This window comes from Apium graveolens, chromosome 3 (genome assembly GCF_009905375.1).
Source record: "Apium graveolens cultivar Ventura chromosome 3, ASM990537v1, whole genome shotgun sequence".
NCBI lineage: Eukaryota > Viridiplantae > Streptophyta > Magnoliopsida > Apiales > Apiaceae > Apium > Apium graveolens.
In genome coordinates, this window is record NC_133649.1 from 184,946,159 (window position 1) to 184,963,081 (window position 16,923).

The 16,923-nt window shown below is 32.3% G+C and overlaps 1 protein-coding gene across 2 annotated transcripts; it reads left to right on the top strand.

Moving 5' to 3' along the window:
- Positions 1–1,700: 1,700 nt before the first annotated feature.
- LOC141712970 (ACT domain-containing protein ACR6-like) lies at positions 1,701–4,795 on the top strand. Of its 2 annotated transcripts, none has more exons than XM_074516126.1 (7): positions 1,701–1,992; positions 2,234–2,279; positions 2,389–2,503; positions 2,605–2,672; positions 3,102–3,710; positions 3,929–4,033; positions 4,134–4,795. In XM_074516126.1, the coding sequence occupies exons 1-7, from the start codon at positions 1,946–1,948 to the stop codon at positions 4,482–4,484; spliced, it is 1,341 nt and encodes a 446-aa protein (XP_074372227.1). In that variant the 5' UTR covers positions 1,701–1,945; the 3' UTR covers positions 4,485–4,795. The 2 variants fall into 2 exon arrangements, with proteins under 2 accessions (XP_074372227.1, XP_074372228.1); XM_074516127.1 differs by having other exon boundaries at positions 1,703–1,992; positions 4,143–4,795.
- Positions 4,796–16,923: the final 12,128 nt, after the last annotated feature.

Sequence of the window (16,923 nt, forward strand, 5' to 3'; positions counted from 1 at the left end):
TACTCAGTACTTACTAATTTAAGTCAATAAATAATATATTTAACTAATACACATGTTGAAAGCACGTAAAAAACATCCTACCTATACACCTATACACCATGAATGCAGCAATGATTCTGGAACATAAAAAACCACAGCTCAGGTATAGACCAACATCATATATATAGATATATGTATTAATTTTAGAAATTTATATTATATAAATATATTATTTATTTATCAATTTTAATAATTCGGATCGGTTTCGGATTTTTTCGGTTCGGTTGCAACGTATAACCGAAACCGCAAATCGGTTTCGGTTTTTAATTTTCCGGTTTCGGTTTCGGTTCGGATTTAAGCGGTTCGGTTTTTTCCGGTTTTTTGCTCAGCCCTAATGAATATTGTTGCTTTTTTCCTCTTGAAATTTTTCTGGCATTTTCATGTTATATTTAAAAACTTGTATAGAACAAGCCATTGTAAATTTAATATAAGACATTCTTTGCACCTGTTTTCAAGTGTCTTGATTTATTTAAACGAGTCAGTTTTGATTAACCTGTGTAGTCCGCGAGAAATGAAAGGGCAGAAAGCATCTCTACTTGCAAGATTAAATTAGGGGATGATAGTTATAGATGCAGTGGTAGAAAAATGGGGGCTGAAGATTTTATTGGAGTTTTAAGATATTTTTTGAATCCATGTGATGATGATACGAAGAGCTCCATGCAATGTTCAAACCTAAACATTTGAATAGCTTTTACTTTGTTATTTAAACTTGAGCGAGAACAAAAATAAAGAATAAGAATTTTGTTTTGTCTTTTTACCTAAATAATTTGTATTTTTTTGAAGGAAGACGAACTCGATCAAATTTTTGATTCGTTCACCTCGCTTGAAGTTGAAAGTAAATTGCTAAATTTTTATTTAAAGTAAGTTTACCAGGCTAAATATCTTAAAATATAATTTAATTGTCGGATGGCAAATATATCTATTGTCAATTATCTAATATAGCAGAGATAGTTAAAATTGCTACAACAAAAGAAATGCCCAAGTGGGCTTGTCATTTTTTTAATATTGCTAACCCGTGCAGGTTTAATATTTATAATAAAAATTTCATACAATACCTACTAGAAATCTTTTAATATACAATGGATAAAAAACGACGTCTTTTAAAAATGAACAATAAAAATAAAGAAATACTTTTTAAAAGAGCCTAAAATAATTGAGTTTGGCAACATGTGTCTTTGAACTTTCAAAATGTTATTCTGTTTGCATCTCTCTTTACAAATACACATGAACATTTACTAATCCAAAAAATTTAGAAATTAAAAATAAAAGTTTATAAACTCCTGACAGGCACATCGACCAAAATCATATATTTTATACATGAATTTTTAATCTAACATCAAACTTTATTAATTTTGAAAATATAAAATAAAATTCAAAAAATATTACTTATAATACCGTATTTTATATAAAAAATATATTCTATATATCTCTTCTCATCATTTTTAAATAAAAAATTATTCGAACCGCGAAACGTGGTTTCTCCACCTAGTTTGATTTAAGAAGATACATGTAAAAATATAGTAATGATAATATTAAGTACATTGATTTTAATGTGATGCACAGAAAACGAGACAGGATTGTTGTTGTAATTTCATATTAGTGCACAACAATAAAATTTTACTTTATGTAAATTTATTTATCTTACGTTTTACCGACTGCTCAGCAATCTCCCTAACTTTTATTTTTAGTCTTTCGTCTCTCTCTTTCTCTCTGTAATAGCTCCTCCGCACATATTGGAGGCAGGCAAACAATTATATACACTCCTCTCTCTCTCTCTGTATATAAACCTACCTACCTGCACACACGTATAAACATTTCTTGTTCCACCTTTTTGTTTCGTGCCGATTTTTCTTTGTAGCTATATAAAAAAACACACACACACACTTACATATTGGTTTCAGAGGAAATGGATGATGAGTATGCCAAGTTTATCAGGAGAATGAACCCACCCAGGTTAATCTCATCCCCCCTGTTATACATGTATCTATATCTGCACTTTTGGGTTAATTTTCCCTTTTCTTCAGATCATCATGTTTAATTTGCTTATTTTTATTAATTTGTATATTTTTTATTGTCTAGTTAGTTTTGATCTAAAATAATTTTTGGGGTTTAATTATTATTGAAGAAAAGTAAACCCCCATTTAAAATACGATTTTGAGCGTTGATTTTTCAACTTGTCACTTTTTTGAAACAGGGTCACAATTGAGAACAATTCTTGTGTTGATGCAACTATTATTCAGGTATAATTTGTGTGTCCTTTTAGCTTTTAAGAACATGTTTATGTATGCTTTATTGTATTGCTTAAATTGTAAGCATGATTTTATTAAGTGGTTTGTCACTTGTACATAGGTTGACAGTGTTAACAAGCATGGAATCTTGCTTGAAGTGGTCCAAGTTCTTACCGACTTGGACCTTGTTATTACCAAGGCATACATCTCATCCGATGGTGGATGGTTTATGGATGGTATCGATTTTTTTAACTTTTAAATTTGTTTATTAATTGTAATTTATAAAATTGAAATGAGTTATTCTTTTGAATCTCACGAATTTTAATGTATTTTGCAGTGTTTCATGTGATTGATCGGGATGGATATAAGATTCGAGACCAAGAAGTTTTAACATATATTCAAGAGGTAAGCAGCCTTTTTGTCAATTGTGTATTCCTTTCTCTTCGTACTATTTCTCAAGACAACTGATTGCTATTTTATTATTGTTTGAACATAAAGCATTAGGAAATTTTTGGCTTGATTGCTAAATAAATAGTTGGGTGTATTGGATTTCGTATTTACCACTTTCTAGTATCAGGGGAACACCTAATAGTAATAATTTGGGAGTTAAGGTAACTGAATTCACATTACTGGAACTGAATATTGAATTTTTTTAGCATCTTGGGCTTTTAGAAAGATAGTAAACATAACCGTACATTGCCAAACATGGAAAGTGGGACTGTTCATTAGTAACTTGGGCTGAAAACTATCTGTTGCCTTTTCTTATGAGCTTATCCTGTACTTTACGAGTACTCTTACAAATTATTGAATAGTTTTCCGGTCTAATATGTGCAGACACTTGAAAGTGACACATTTTTCGTGTCTCCTTTGAGAGGGTCTGTTGGACTGATGCCATCTGAAAATCACACTTCGATTGAATTAGCCGGAATGGACAGACCTGGTCTACTCTCTGAAGTGTGTGCAGTGCTTACAGACCTTCACTGTAATGTGGTGAATGCCGAGATATGGACGCACAATGCTAGAGCCGCAGCTGTGGTTTATGTCACTGATGACAGCACGGGATGTGCCGTTGAAGACCCAAAACGTCTATCAACAATTAAGGAGCTTCTTCGAAATGTTCTCAAAGGAAGTAGTGACTTGAAGACTGCCAAGATGACCCTTTCATCAGCTGGTGTTACCCACAGGGAGAGAAGACTACATCAAATTATGTTTGCTGACCGGGATTATGAAATAACTGAAAGCTCTAGAGATGGCAAAAGTGACGACAGGAGTTCAAGACCACACATAAATATTGCAAATTGCATTGAAAAGGACTACAGTGTGATAACTATGAGGTCTAAGGACCGACCTAAGCTTCTGTTTGACACTCTCTGCACTCTAACTGACATGCAGTATGTAGTCTTCCACGGTGTAGTTCACACTGGGAGTTTGGAAGCTTACCAGGTAAACTGATATTGAATACAAAAGGATTTTGAAGACTAAAGTAGTTTGGTTGTTTTCCTCATTTTTTTTCTTACATATTAAATGGTACCTTTAAGAAATCTTCATAGCTTCATGTTCTAATGTATGATCCCCTGCTTTTGAGAGATGAAACAGCTTATATGGGATGTGATTACTCGCTAGTATCTTCTGAATGTAATAGATCTCATTTTTTGGTGTAGGAATACTATATCCGACATGTCGATGGTATACCCATAAGCTCAGAGGCAGAACGAGTTCGTGTCATGCAATGCCTTGAAGCTGCTATTGAGAGACGAACATTTGAAGTATATAGACAACTATTACTAAATGATAAAATAGAATATGTGCCTGTTCAATAAGGATACATTAATGTTACTGGTTGATCCTGCTCTAAATATTTGCTAGCTTTTGCAGGCACTGGAGCTACAACTTTTTACAGAAGATCGAGTCGGTCTTTTGTCAGATATTACCAGGATATTCAGGGAGAATAGTTTGTGCATCAAACGAGCAGAAATTTCTACAAAAAATGGGAAAGCTAAAGATACATTTTATGTCACTGATGTCACTGGAAATCCAGTTGAGCCCAAAATAGTTGATTCCATTCGGCGACAGATTGGACAAACCGCACTACATGTTAGACAGAACACAAGTAATTCACCAACTCCGCCCCAAGAGAAAACGATAAGCTTTCTTTTTGGGAACCTCTTTAAAGCAAGTACTTTCCAAAATCTCAAAATGATTAGGTCCTACTCATAAATCTTGAAGTGGGTAGTCTGCGAAATAGAAACTAAAGGAACTAGATATTGGTGTGAATATATCTCCAGGTTTGCTGTTCTTCAGTTTTTTATATCTGATAGAGAAAACGGGAGATAGGCTTTAGTCATGATGCTTTGTTCATAGTGTTACTTGTACAATCTAGTACTAGGGATGTACATAAATAGGGAAAAGGTTGTGCATAAGTATTGTTTTACAGTGCCTTTTGTACATATGATCTACCTGTCACATATCAGTTAGCAGAATGCTAATGATAATTGGTTTGCTTTTATACCAGATATAAGTTCCTAGTACTTGTGGTTGCTTAACATTTTTTACGCATGCCTAGATATCACGACATTGTTTACTAGCTTGATGCCTAGTGACTGATAAATTTAGCTAGGCTTCTCAATGGGCAATGCGTCCAGCTTTAATGGGGAATGTGGCAGTAAATTTTAGCCATAGCTCAATCCTATTTTGATATTGTTCTGGATCGTTCTTATTACAAGGTTTTCAATCAACTTAATAGGCTAATAAATTTCAGTAATTACCGTGTAAGCCAAATGACTTCGAGCTTCCCCATTTAATTTCTAGATCACCGTTATCTTCTTTAAGTGGCATATTGGAAAATATAAAATAGACTCTACTAAAATTGGATAATGGCTAAAAATAACATTTTTTTTGAAATTTGTGACCAAAATACTAAATTTGAGAAATGTGGCCAAAAATATCGACGGAATACCCTTTCTCAGATTGGGTATTTGGAATACGCTTTCTCAGATTGGGTATATGCCCGATTACCCATTTTCAGATTGGGTATATGCCCGATTACCCATTCTCAGACTGGGTATTTCAAACCATTTTTTTTAAAGTTGAAATACGCTTTCTGAGATTGGGTATATGAAATACGCTTTTTCAGATTGGGTATATGCCCGAATACCCATTCTTAGATTGGGTATTTCAACTAATTTTTTTTTTGAAAAATGTTTTTTTACAAAAATAAAAATAATTTTTTTTCTTTTGAGATACCCAATCTAAGAATGAGTATTTGATTGGTAAAAATGGCCACGATATTGAAAATATGTATTATTGTCACTTAATCCCAAAAAAATATTATTTTTATCATTATTTCACTAAAATTTTAACGAAACTCCAATCAACTCTATTAATGTTGTACAGTAGATGGTGGTTGTTTAAACAGAATTCTTATGAAGTTGTTTGAGTTTAACGTCTTCGGTGAAGTGTAATGGAATTTCATATATGTGAATTTGACTTCTATTGAAGTGTTTGTGAAATTGTAAAATTTCTATAAAAGTAGCAGTGGAGTTTCAAATGTTCACGGTTATACGAATACTCTCTGCGTCCCAATTTATCTCTTATATTTGACTTTTTATGATCAAATTGACTCAATCTTGACCAAATATTTCATATGGTATATAATCGAAAAAAATTATAAAAATTATATCACTAGAAAGTACATGCAATCTTCTTTAATATGTATATTTCAGTTTTTTAAAATAATGAAAGATTGATATTTAATTTACGGTCAAAATTGAGTCAATTTGATCACAAAAAGTCAAACAAGATAGATAAATTGTGACGGAGTGAACAAAATATCAAGGCAAAATGACAAAAATGGAAAAAGAAGAAAAGGAAAAGCAGATTCCCTGGAAAAGATGACAGATCCTGCAAGATATCATGGCAGACACAGAAGATAAAGATGAAGAAAATATGAAGAGACGACAAAAGAAGAAATGGCAGACAAAGAAATGGCAGACAAAGAAAATAAAAGATTCGTGGAAAAAACCTGCAAAAGAGAATTATTAGTAATTATGTAAAAGAAACCGGTTATCCCGGTAATCTGTAACCATATAGAAGGACTACTATAAATAAGTCCATACATAAAATGTAAAGGATATCAAATTTTTTTTTTCTGAAGTTCAATTCTCTCTTTGAATATGTCTGGCTAAACTTCTTCACTCTCTATAAACTCTACTAAGAATACATCATAATAATAGAAAAGATTATTTTATATGTATCATATACAGTCAGGATTAATTCAGGAAAATAATACCTTGGGAAATAGCAATATGGAAGAGACCGTGTGAGGACTCCTGCATCCAGCCAAGAATATCCAAAGGAGTTTGGAGAGCGTTGAGGATAATAGGGCAAGGGTGAGTTGAGACTTCCGGTGACCAGAAAGCTATTGTAAGAGGTAAAAATTCTGATTGTGTATGATAGTATTATAAAATAATGTTCTCTAAGATTATGATGTTTAATTAGTATGAGGTTATAGGGATGATTTCATTTAAAATAATGAATTCGTTTTTGTCTACTGCTTACTACATGCAAATATTAATCGATATGAATATGTATTTTAATGCGCCTTCCCTCTTTAGGGTTCTGTGATATATAAACGATCCAGAAATTGGTTCCCCCAAAAATTGGTACAATCACTAGCAATCAATTAGTAACAAAAATATTTCTGATTAGTTTCACAACTATCTGTTTAATTCATTTACTGAATTAAGTCAATTAACAAATTATCAGTCATCAGAACTTGACAATTGACTAGACTTTGACTTATCAAATGACTATCAAAATTTATAATTATTGTTCATACTAGAGATCAAATTCTCAGAATTAAATATTCTATGGGATTTGTGTCAATATATACCTGGCATCGTTATTTTAACAACTTATTATCGCATGCTAAATTCTGATTCACATTTGTCCTGTCACATCTTACCTAACCGTCAGTATTAGGAAAATATCTTGATACCAGTCCCAATTTATTAACCCATCCAGTAAATGTTATTTCACAGAGTAATTTGGTGAATATATCAGCCAACTATTGAATTATAAGCACAAAATACAATATCACTATACCTTAGGTCACATGTTCTATAATGAAATGATACCTTATACTGTGATGTGCTTTGTCATGAAATGTTATATTGAATTTCTAGTTATTTCAATGACATTTTGATTATCACAATAGATAGAATTTTAGAATATTTTAACCAATAATCCAATAATTAATTTTTCATCCAAAAAACCAATTTGCCACCAAGAAATTGGAAGTTACCACTTGTACTTTTCCTGTCTATTTTGCATTATGTAAAATCAAGACCCGAGTAGCCAATTAGCTTAAAGTCTGATCATTTAGGATACTATAGACCTAAGTTCATTAATCATTTGAGATACTTAGATATTCTCTTCACAGCCACTAGAAGTTATTTGCTTGGATCCGCTTGGAACTATGCACACATATATTTAGTATACATGATATCAGGTCTACTTGAAGTTATATATAGGAGTGTGCTAGTTAAACCTCTATAGCTAGTAATATATACTAATGCACCACTATTTTAGTTTATCTTGGTTGCAATGGTCATTATAGTTGTAACGGTTGAGCTATCAAGCATACCGAATCTCTTTAGTAAATTTATGATATATTTGGCTTGATGGATGAAAATACCTTCATCGGTTTGTTTGACTTGTAATCCCGAGAAATTGATCATTTCTCACATCATAGTCATTTGATATATAGACTGCATAAGCTTAGCAAACTTCTGACTGAATTTATCACTAGTAGACCCAAAAATGATATCATCAACGTAGATTTGAACTAACAACAAGTATTTATCATAATTCAAGTAAAATAAGGTTTTATCAATGATATTCCTACTGAATCCACTTTCCAATAAAAAATGAGATAAAGTTACATACCATGCCCTCAGAGTTTATTCTAATTCATATAATGCTTTATCCAAACTTTAGACATGATTTCAGTTTTTTGGATTAATAAATCTTGGATATTGTTGTTAGGAATTATGTATAATTTTGATGATATTCAAAACACATAACTTATATTTTGTTTAAGTCATTTTTAGCATCAATGGCTAGTCAACCTAAAGGGTAGTCGTTGATATAGTACCTTATCAACATTCAACGAGTAAGTTATTTGTAACACTTTTTATGAGATTTCATGATAGCCATTGATAGTATCGTTCATTAGAATTTATGTTGACTCAATGAATATATAGAATAAGATGGTTAATTATAAATACAAAATGTCATTTAATTCTTTGTAAATAAAGTGAGTCTCAACAACTAATAGAGTACTCTATCAACGCCTAGAGATGTTCAATGACTAACCAAACTTACTCAATGAATAAGGATTGAAACACTATCAACGGCTAGAAACTTGAATTAGCCATTGATAGTGACTTGTCATTAACCATTGACTCCAAACTGTCAAGGCACATGGGTTGAAAGGAATCTCAGAAAGAAACAAAAATTCTATTTGCTTGGGAAAGTCGAAGAAGAAACATCTTTTTCTGTGCAAACAAGTTGGAGAATTTAAAAATGCAATATGTCAAAGAAAAATCCATCCAGTTTAAATAAGTTATATGTGAAAGACTCAATAATTATTTTACCGAACCTAGATTAGTGCATTATTTCGTTTTCTAGTAAAATATATCTTGGTAAAATATAAACCAAGCGTAGCTGTGTTAGAACTCAAGAAATAGAATTTACATAAGTGTATTGTGAGAGCATATTTGAGAGAGTTCTTAAGAGTAAACACTGTAAAAGGAGGTGTTAAATTATATTATGATTTATACAGATTATTTTTTCAATATATATCTCAAGTGTTGAACACAAACAAACCACCTAAAATTTCAAATATCAGTTTTTTTATATTTCAGCAGTTTATTTATATGTTATTCCTAAATTTAAAAGGAAAAAAAAAAGATTTTCAAATTTAGGTGATTGTTTTCAACCCCCGCTCTACAATCTCTTAGTTGAATTGTTAGTAAATAACAATTGGTATCAAAGCATGTCTTCAACATGCAGAATGTGTAAAGATCATGAACTAAACAATCAATTATGTACTAGAAGGATGGATTTGTGAACATTTTAGTTCTAGACAATGATTTCTACTCTCACTGAAACGTGAAGATGAGATTTCATCTACTTTCTCAAGATGAAAGCTATGTGGACTGTATTGACAATGGTCCTCATGTTCCTATGAAAACCACCACATGAGTAGTTGTTGCTGATGGGGATATTGGTCCAGATAGAGTCATTCCTAAAGATCCAGCAAACTATTTTTTCAAAGAACAAGAAGAAGTAAACAAGGATAAGAAGGCCATAAATATTGTTAGTGTGTGTGCCCTAGAGACAACACTATTATGTTTATTCTATGAGACATTTGGATTATTAATTATGATTTTATGGATTATTCTTTTAAAATTTAAAATCTTTATTTTCCGCGATAAAGGTTAGATTAATAAATGTCCTTAGAATATGATATGTAAATCTCTATCTCTAAGTACGTGACCTAGAAATGAGATTATAAAAATAGTACTGATATTCCTAAAGGTCCCTAGTCAAGTATTATTGTTAAAGGATGATAATAATATATTGAGACTAGTGTGTTTGTTGATTGATGATCATATCTCATTGATCATAGGTATGGTAATACTAATATCAAAACACATGAACATGTATTAGATACATGGTGCTGGATTGACCCGTTGTGAGATACTGCATGTTTATAGTGTCATAAGTTAATCTCACAGTGATAATGATGTATTGGTCCTTAGACCTGAAGTCATTATATTTCTATACGAGAATTAATACACTTTGATTCTATTACAAGTTATCCTTGACCGGATAATAATAAAAGTAGACATTGAGTATATTATGAATCGTATGAGAAATATGAATGATCTAGATGAGATTTAACCCTCCTATTTTAGGAGTGATATTATTGGCCTCTTGTTTGAGTGAGACTATGAAATGCATGGTCGTGCTCAAATATTGATTTGTTTAATATAGTCTACTCATCGATCAAGAAAATAAAGATTAAATTATAAAGAGGATGACACGAACCATGCCTTCAGTTTAATCCGAAATATCAAGTTTAAAAGGATTATATTACATGGAACATTTATCGCAAAAGGTTTAATCGAATCACCGATTTATTATTATTACTTGGGTAACAATGATGTATTACTAGATGCCGCTCATTATTTATAATTTTATTATTGGATCATAAAATTATTTTCAACGTAATAATAACCTATAGGGTCACACACAAAGAACACTTGAAGGAGAATTTATTTAAATAAAATATGAATTCAAATTTGTTTATGATATAAATTAAGTTGGACTTAATTAATTAATAAAACAAGAAATCTGATTTCATTAGAATTCAAATTATATTTAAATATTAATTAAGTATGACTTAATTAGTTATTTAAATTAGAATTCAGAGTTTAAAAAAATAAAAGGCCCAATCAGATTATGGGCTAAAAAGCCTGTTTATGTACTGTATAAATACATCCCTTTCTAGGTTGGTTAACTATAATTTCACGGGTTTTTAAATTAGTGTGAGTCTATAAATCTTATGATTGATTTTAAGTGAATATTATTATGGTGATGTGAATAATTGGCATGTGTTTGATAAGTAGAGTAATATGTGTTAGGTCCCGAATTATCATAGAAGGTGGGGTTGAATACGATAATCACTAAATTAAATTTTTTTTCGAATCTTTAGCGGATATAGATTTAGTGCTCGGTTAGTGGTTCCATGTTCTTGAGGTAAATAGTGTTTGGGAATTAAATGAGGAACACAAGATATTTTGGGAAATATATATTCGTATATAAATCCGCGAGGGATGTTGCTACACTCCGGTAAATGAATTAACCGGCTATAATCTAAGAACAATAAAGTTCTTAGCTTCTACAAAGATTTACAAATCAAATCCTATACAATGATCTAGATTTGTTTGTCTAAGGATTTAATTATCGGGTAACGATTATAATGCCCCTATGAATATACAAGAATTAAATCGGGCATTATAACGTTACTCTGGTGAGAAGTTAAACGAATATTGAAAAAGTTTGAACTTCTCTGAAAATCTTTGCTGCTATTTTTCACCACTCTTGGGAGAAAAGATGAACATAAAATAATTCTAATAGCTTGAATCTGATCTGCTGCTGAGTGTAGTCTTTTTATTCAATTCAAATATGTGGCTCAATTCTAACCACATAAATAAACTGAACGTAAAATAAAATATGTGGCTGAGAATTGATGAGTACTCTATGGCGACCAGCTTCCGTGCTCTGTGGAGACCAAGGTAATACATAGAATTTATTTTCCTTGGTTTTTATTTTACTCAAACTCCCTATGGCGACTATAGTAGTAATATTGCCTTAGCCAAAATTGGCTAACTTCCCTGTGGCGACCACGGGAGGGAGGGAGTAATTTGCCTGTGGCGACAACTAGTTTTCTAGTACAACAAATGTACTTAAACAAAACAAAACCAAAACTAAACAAACTTGTGCTTTCTTTTGTTTGTTCCATTTCTTTTATATTTTTCTTTTTCCTTTTTTTTCTATCTTTTGTTTTTGTTTTCTTTTTTTTGTTTTCTTTTTCATTTGTTTCTCTTTTCATTTTTTTGTTCTTTCTTTTTCTTTTAGTTTAAATTGTAACTAAATTAATTTATAAAATTAACTTAAATATAACTTATATAAATAAACTAATTTAGATTTATAAAATAAACTTATTTTAAGTTTATAAGATAAATCATTTTAAGTTTATTAAATAAATTATATTAAAGTCCTTTAAATAAATTTATTTAAGTTAACAATTAAACTTTGAGCAACGCCAATCCCCTAAGCTGTTTAGCTGTATACCCTGCGCACCACTTCTCGTACTTTAACAGATAAACGTTCAATCCAAGTACGTTCCTCAACTTAACAATCCTTCTAAAAATAATGCCCAGATTCCTTTTACAAGCTGTTGACGCCTAGTGCAACTGGTCTGGTTCAAAGACGACTAACCCCGATTCAGGTCTTCGTATTATAGCCTTGATTACATTGTTAAGCTTGCCTCAACTTTATTGATTCGAGCACTGTATGTCAATAACCAATTGTGCTTTTACTGGAATCCTTTTTGGTACTTTAGACAACGTCTTCATTGCTACTACAATCTTGAATACTTCATTCACTGTTCTTCACCGATGATTAAACATATAGATGAACTCTTGTCATTGAGTATAACTTCAAGATTACAGCTGTCTTCTTCAACCTTTGTCTTACCTTATCTTCAATTCTTTAGATTCTCATGCTTCATAAACTGTTTATCTTCAATCAATGCCAATACACTGAAATCTTCTGGCAGCACTTATACACTGAATCTTCATCATTTCTGAAACCCTGAAAGTCTTTAACCTTTATTCTTTACTGAGGCATGAACATATTAATGAGCTACTTTCAGTGACCTGTAAACAGACTTCAAGCTTTCTTCAAATCTTTTGATTCTTTGTATTTGCCTTGTCTTCATTTCTTCTGATTTCTTGTGTAGACGTAGTATTATAAACCTGTCCTGTTCTAGTGTTGAGTTATCTCGTAACTGTTCATACATCTACGCAGTCTCACCAACAATCTCCCTCTATTTGATTGTTAAACCTAACAAATAAATTAAATAGAGAGGATAACTCAACTAACAACTAAAAATAAGTAATGTACCAGGACTTTTAAATAATTCTACTGGTTTTCTGGATCAAATACTGCATTTCCAGATTTCTTCAGTAACTGAAATGAAAGATGCTTGTTCCTCTAGCACTGAACTGATCTTCAAGTAGTTTCATCTTCATTTCCTTGGTTGTTCAAATCTCTGCTAGATAATACTTCTCAGTCTTGAAGTAATCATCAACAACTTCTTTTGTACAACCATATTTCCTGTTGAGAAGCATATATCTCTTTTGCTTCTCCCCCTATGAGAATCAACTGCTTAAAGGAGATCACCTTCATCTACCACCTCTCCCGTACAACAGGATCCGCAAATAAAAACCAATGGTACTCCCCTTTTGAAAAACAGCTTCTCCCCCTTATGAAGAATAGTGATGAACCAAACCACTTCTTTTGATCACTAGGAAATCACCTTGTGTTTACAACTGTTAGATATATTTGATAATGTCATGTCTAATATGATTTATATTTAGTTTTCAGATCTTACTTGAACAGGACAATTCAGTACTTAACTAGAAATCAGCACTTATACTGAAGTCAGAACTTAAGTGGTCAGAACTTAAGTTATCAGGAGATAATATCAGGACTTAAGGAGACTTTCAGATAAGGAAGATGGCTGATTGAAAGGAAAGAAGATCAAGACAAACACAAGAAGAGATATGCATGAAGAAGGAATTCTATGAAGAATAGAATACTTGGAAGAAAAGATATCTGATTGATATATTTTAGGAAGCAGAATTATATTCCATATCAATTAGAGATTATCTTGTAACTGTGTAGTATATAAACACAGACATAGGGTTTACACTATAAGTGTTATCACTATCGAGAATAATATTCATTGTAACCCTAGCAGATCTCGTGATATTTGTTCATCACTGAGAGAGGACAGTTCCATATTGTAACAAAGTTTATTATATTGAATAAAGTCTATTTTCTGTTATTTGAGTTCTTTAATTCGATTTGATTGTGATAAACACTGTATTCAACCCCCTTCTACAGTGTGTGTGACTTAACAAGTGGTATCAGAGCAGATCTGTTAACACACAAACAGTTTAAGATCAAAAAACAATCATGTCTGAAGTAGAAACTCCAACCAAGCCCACCAAAACTGAAGAACCTCTAAAGACTCAAATCCATAGTCGATATGAGACTGTTAGAGTTCCCATTCTGGAACCATCTGAATATTCCATATGGAAGGTGAGGATGTCTATATTTCTGGAAGCTACTAATCCAGAATACCTTGACAGAATCAATGAAGGACCACACAAGCCAACCAAACTCGCTGTTATAGTTGCAGGTCAACCATCAAAGTCTGTACCAAAGGAGAAGAGTGATTACACTGCTGAAGATATCTCTTCAATTGCTAAGGATGCTAAGGTATGACACTTGCTGCATATTGCTATTGATAATGTAATGTTAAACAGGGTAATCAACTGCAAGACTGCAAAGGAGATATGAGATGCTTTGGAAATAAGATGCCAGGGAAATGAATCAATTAAAAAGAACAGGAAGACTATACTTACTCAAGAGTATGAACATTTTGACTCAAAGCCTGATGAGTCATTAACTGGTTTATATGACAGATTTGTCAAACTCTTGAATAATTTGTCACTAGTTGACAAGGAATATGAACTTGAGGATTCAAATATTAAATTGCTGTTAGCACTTCCTGAAAGATGGGATTTGAAGGCCACCACTATAAGAGACAACTATAATCTTGAAGAAACAACTCTTGATGAAATATATGGGATGCTCAAGACTCATGAACTTGAGATGGAACAAAGAAGGAAGAGGAAAGGAGGAAAGTCAAGGACAATTGCTCTTAAGGCTGATGAGGAATCTCCCAAAGCAGCTACCTCAAGGAAAGGAAAGGGAAAAGCTCTAATCACAAAGTCTGATACTGAGTCATCAAGTTCTGATAGTGATGATGACTCAGAAACTGAAAGCTTGCCTGAGATGGATGCTGATGAAGAGATGATGAAGCTGTGTGCTCTTATGGTGAAAGGAATCACAAGAATTGCATACAGAAAATTCAGGAAGGGAAAGAAATTTTCCAGGAAAGGTGCAAGTTCTGATAAGAAGAGTTTCAGAAAATCTGAAGGCAAAGGAGGGAAGTCTGACAGAGGAGATTACACAAATGTCAAATGCTATAACTATGGTGAGAAATGCCACATATATCCTGATTGCAAGAAAGTGAAGAGTGACAAAGGAAAGGCTCTTGTCACAAAGAAGAAAAGTTGGACAGACACTTTAGATTCTGAAAGTGAGGAGAACTATGCCTTGATGGCAAATGCTGATAGCAGTTCTGATGTTGCTGAGTTAAAGGTACCTCAAAGTACTTATGCCTTTCATACTGATGATATTAATGAGTTGAGAAGATATCTTAAAACCATGTTCATTAGTTATAGAGATCAAACTTTAACATGTGAAAGATTAACTTCTGAAAATCTTGCTTGTAAAAAGAGGAAAGATTATTTAGAAAAAGAGTTAGTCATGTTCCATCAAACTCAGAAAGATAGAGATGATGCTTTTTATATTAGGGATGAAGTACTTAAAATGAATGAATCTCTAAAAACTGAGTTAGAAAAGGAAAGAGAGATTATTAGAACTTGGACTAACCGTGGCAGAACAACTCATAATTTGTTAAGTAGTGGAAACTGGAAAGAGGGCTTAGGTTATGGAGATGATAAGAATGATAAAGGAACTGTAGAAATTGAGCCTATAGTTGTTAAAAAAAGCCAAAGTTGAAACCTGTTAAGTTTGTAGCTGTAAAGTCTGATACTAATAAATCAGAAGTTAAAGAGGAATTAACTTCTGACAAACTAAAACAGGAAAAGCCAACTGAAGTTAACGTAGGCTTAATGACAAAGAAGCAGCTTAAGCATAAGCTGAAAGATGTTAAGAATGTAAACAAGGTAAAGTCACCTAGGAAAAATAGGAATGGAAAGGAAGGTGTGAATAAAAGCAATGATTTTAAGCCTGTTCCTAATGCTTCTAGAAAAACATGTCATAATTGTGGAAGTTCTAACCATCTGGCTTCTTTTTGCACGAAGAATAAGAACATAAACTCCTTACCTTCAAAGTCAGGAGTTAAGAGTCAGTCTGTTAGATATAGGCCACAAAATCCTTGTTTTCATTGTGGTAGTTTATGGAATTCCATTTATACTTGTAAGGAATTTCATAGTTTGTACTATGATTATTATCAAATAAAACCTTCTTTAAAGAAAGTTAGCATTGTTCCTTCTAGTGTAAGTTCTGATACAAAGTCTGATAGTGTAAATGCTGATAAGAAAAATGTTAACATAAACTCTGATGCTAAATCCGCTGCAAATGTCAACAAACTTAATAAGGCCAAAGGATCCAAGCAAGTCTGGGTCCTTAAAACTAATTATTAATGGTCTTTGTGATTGCAGGGCAACAGGAAAAACATCCTAGTTCTGGACAGTGGATGTTCAGGACATATGACTGGAAATAAAGCCCTGCTATCAGACTTTGTGGAGAAAGCTGGCCCAAGTGTTTCTTATGGAGATGGCAACATTGGAAAAACCTTGGGATATGGCAATATTAATCTGGGGAATGTTATCATTGAAAAACTAGCTCTGGTCTCAGGACTTAAACACAATCTGCTGAGTGTTAGTCAAATCTGTGACAGAGGTTATCATGTGGATTTCTTTGAAGAACACTGTGAAGTTGTAAGCAAATCTACAGGCAAAGTTGTTCTGAAAGGATACAAGCATGGTAACATTTATAAAGCCAAGCTTTCAACAAGTACTGATGGTTCCACAATCTGTCTGATAAGTAGAGCATCAATTGAAGAAAGCTGGAATTGGCACAAGAAACTCTCTCATTTAAATTTCAACAATATAAATGAACTAGTCAAGAAAGATCTTGT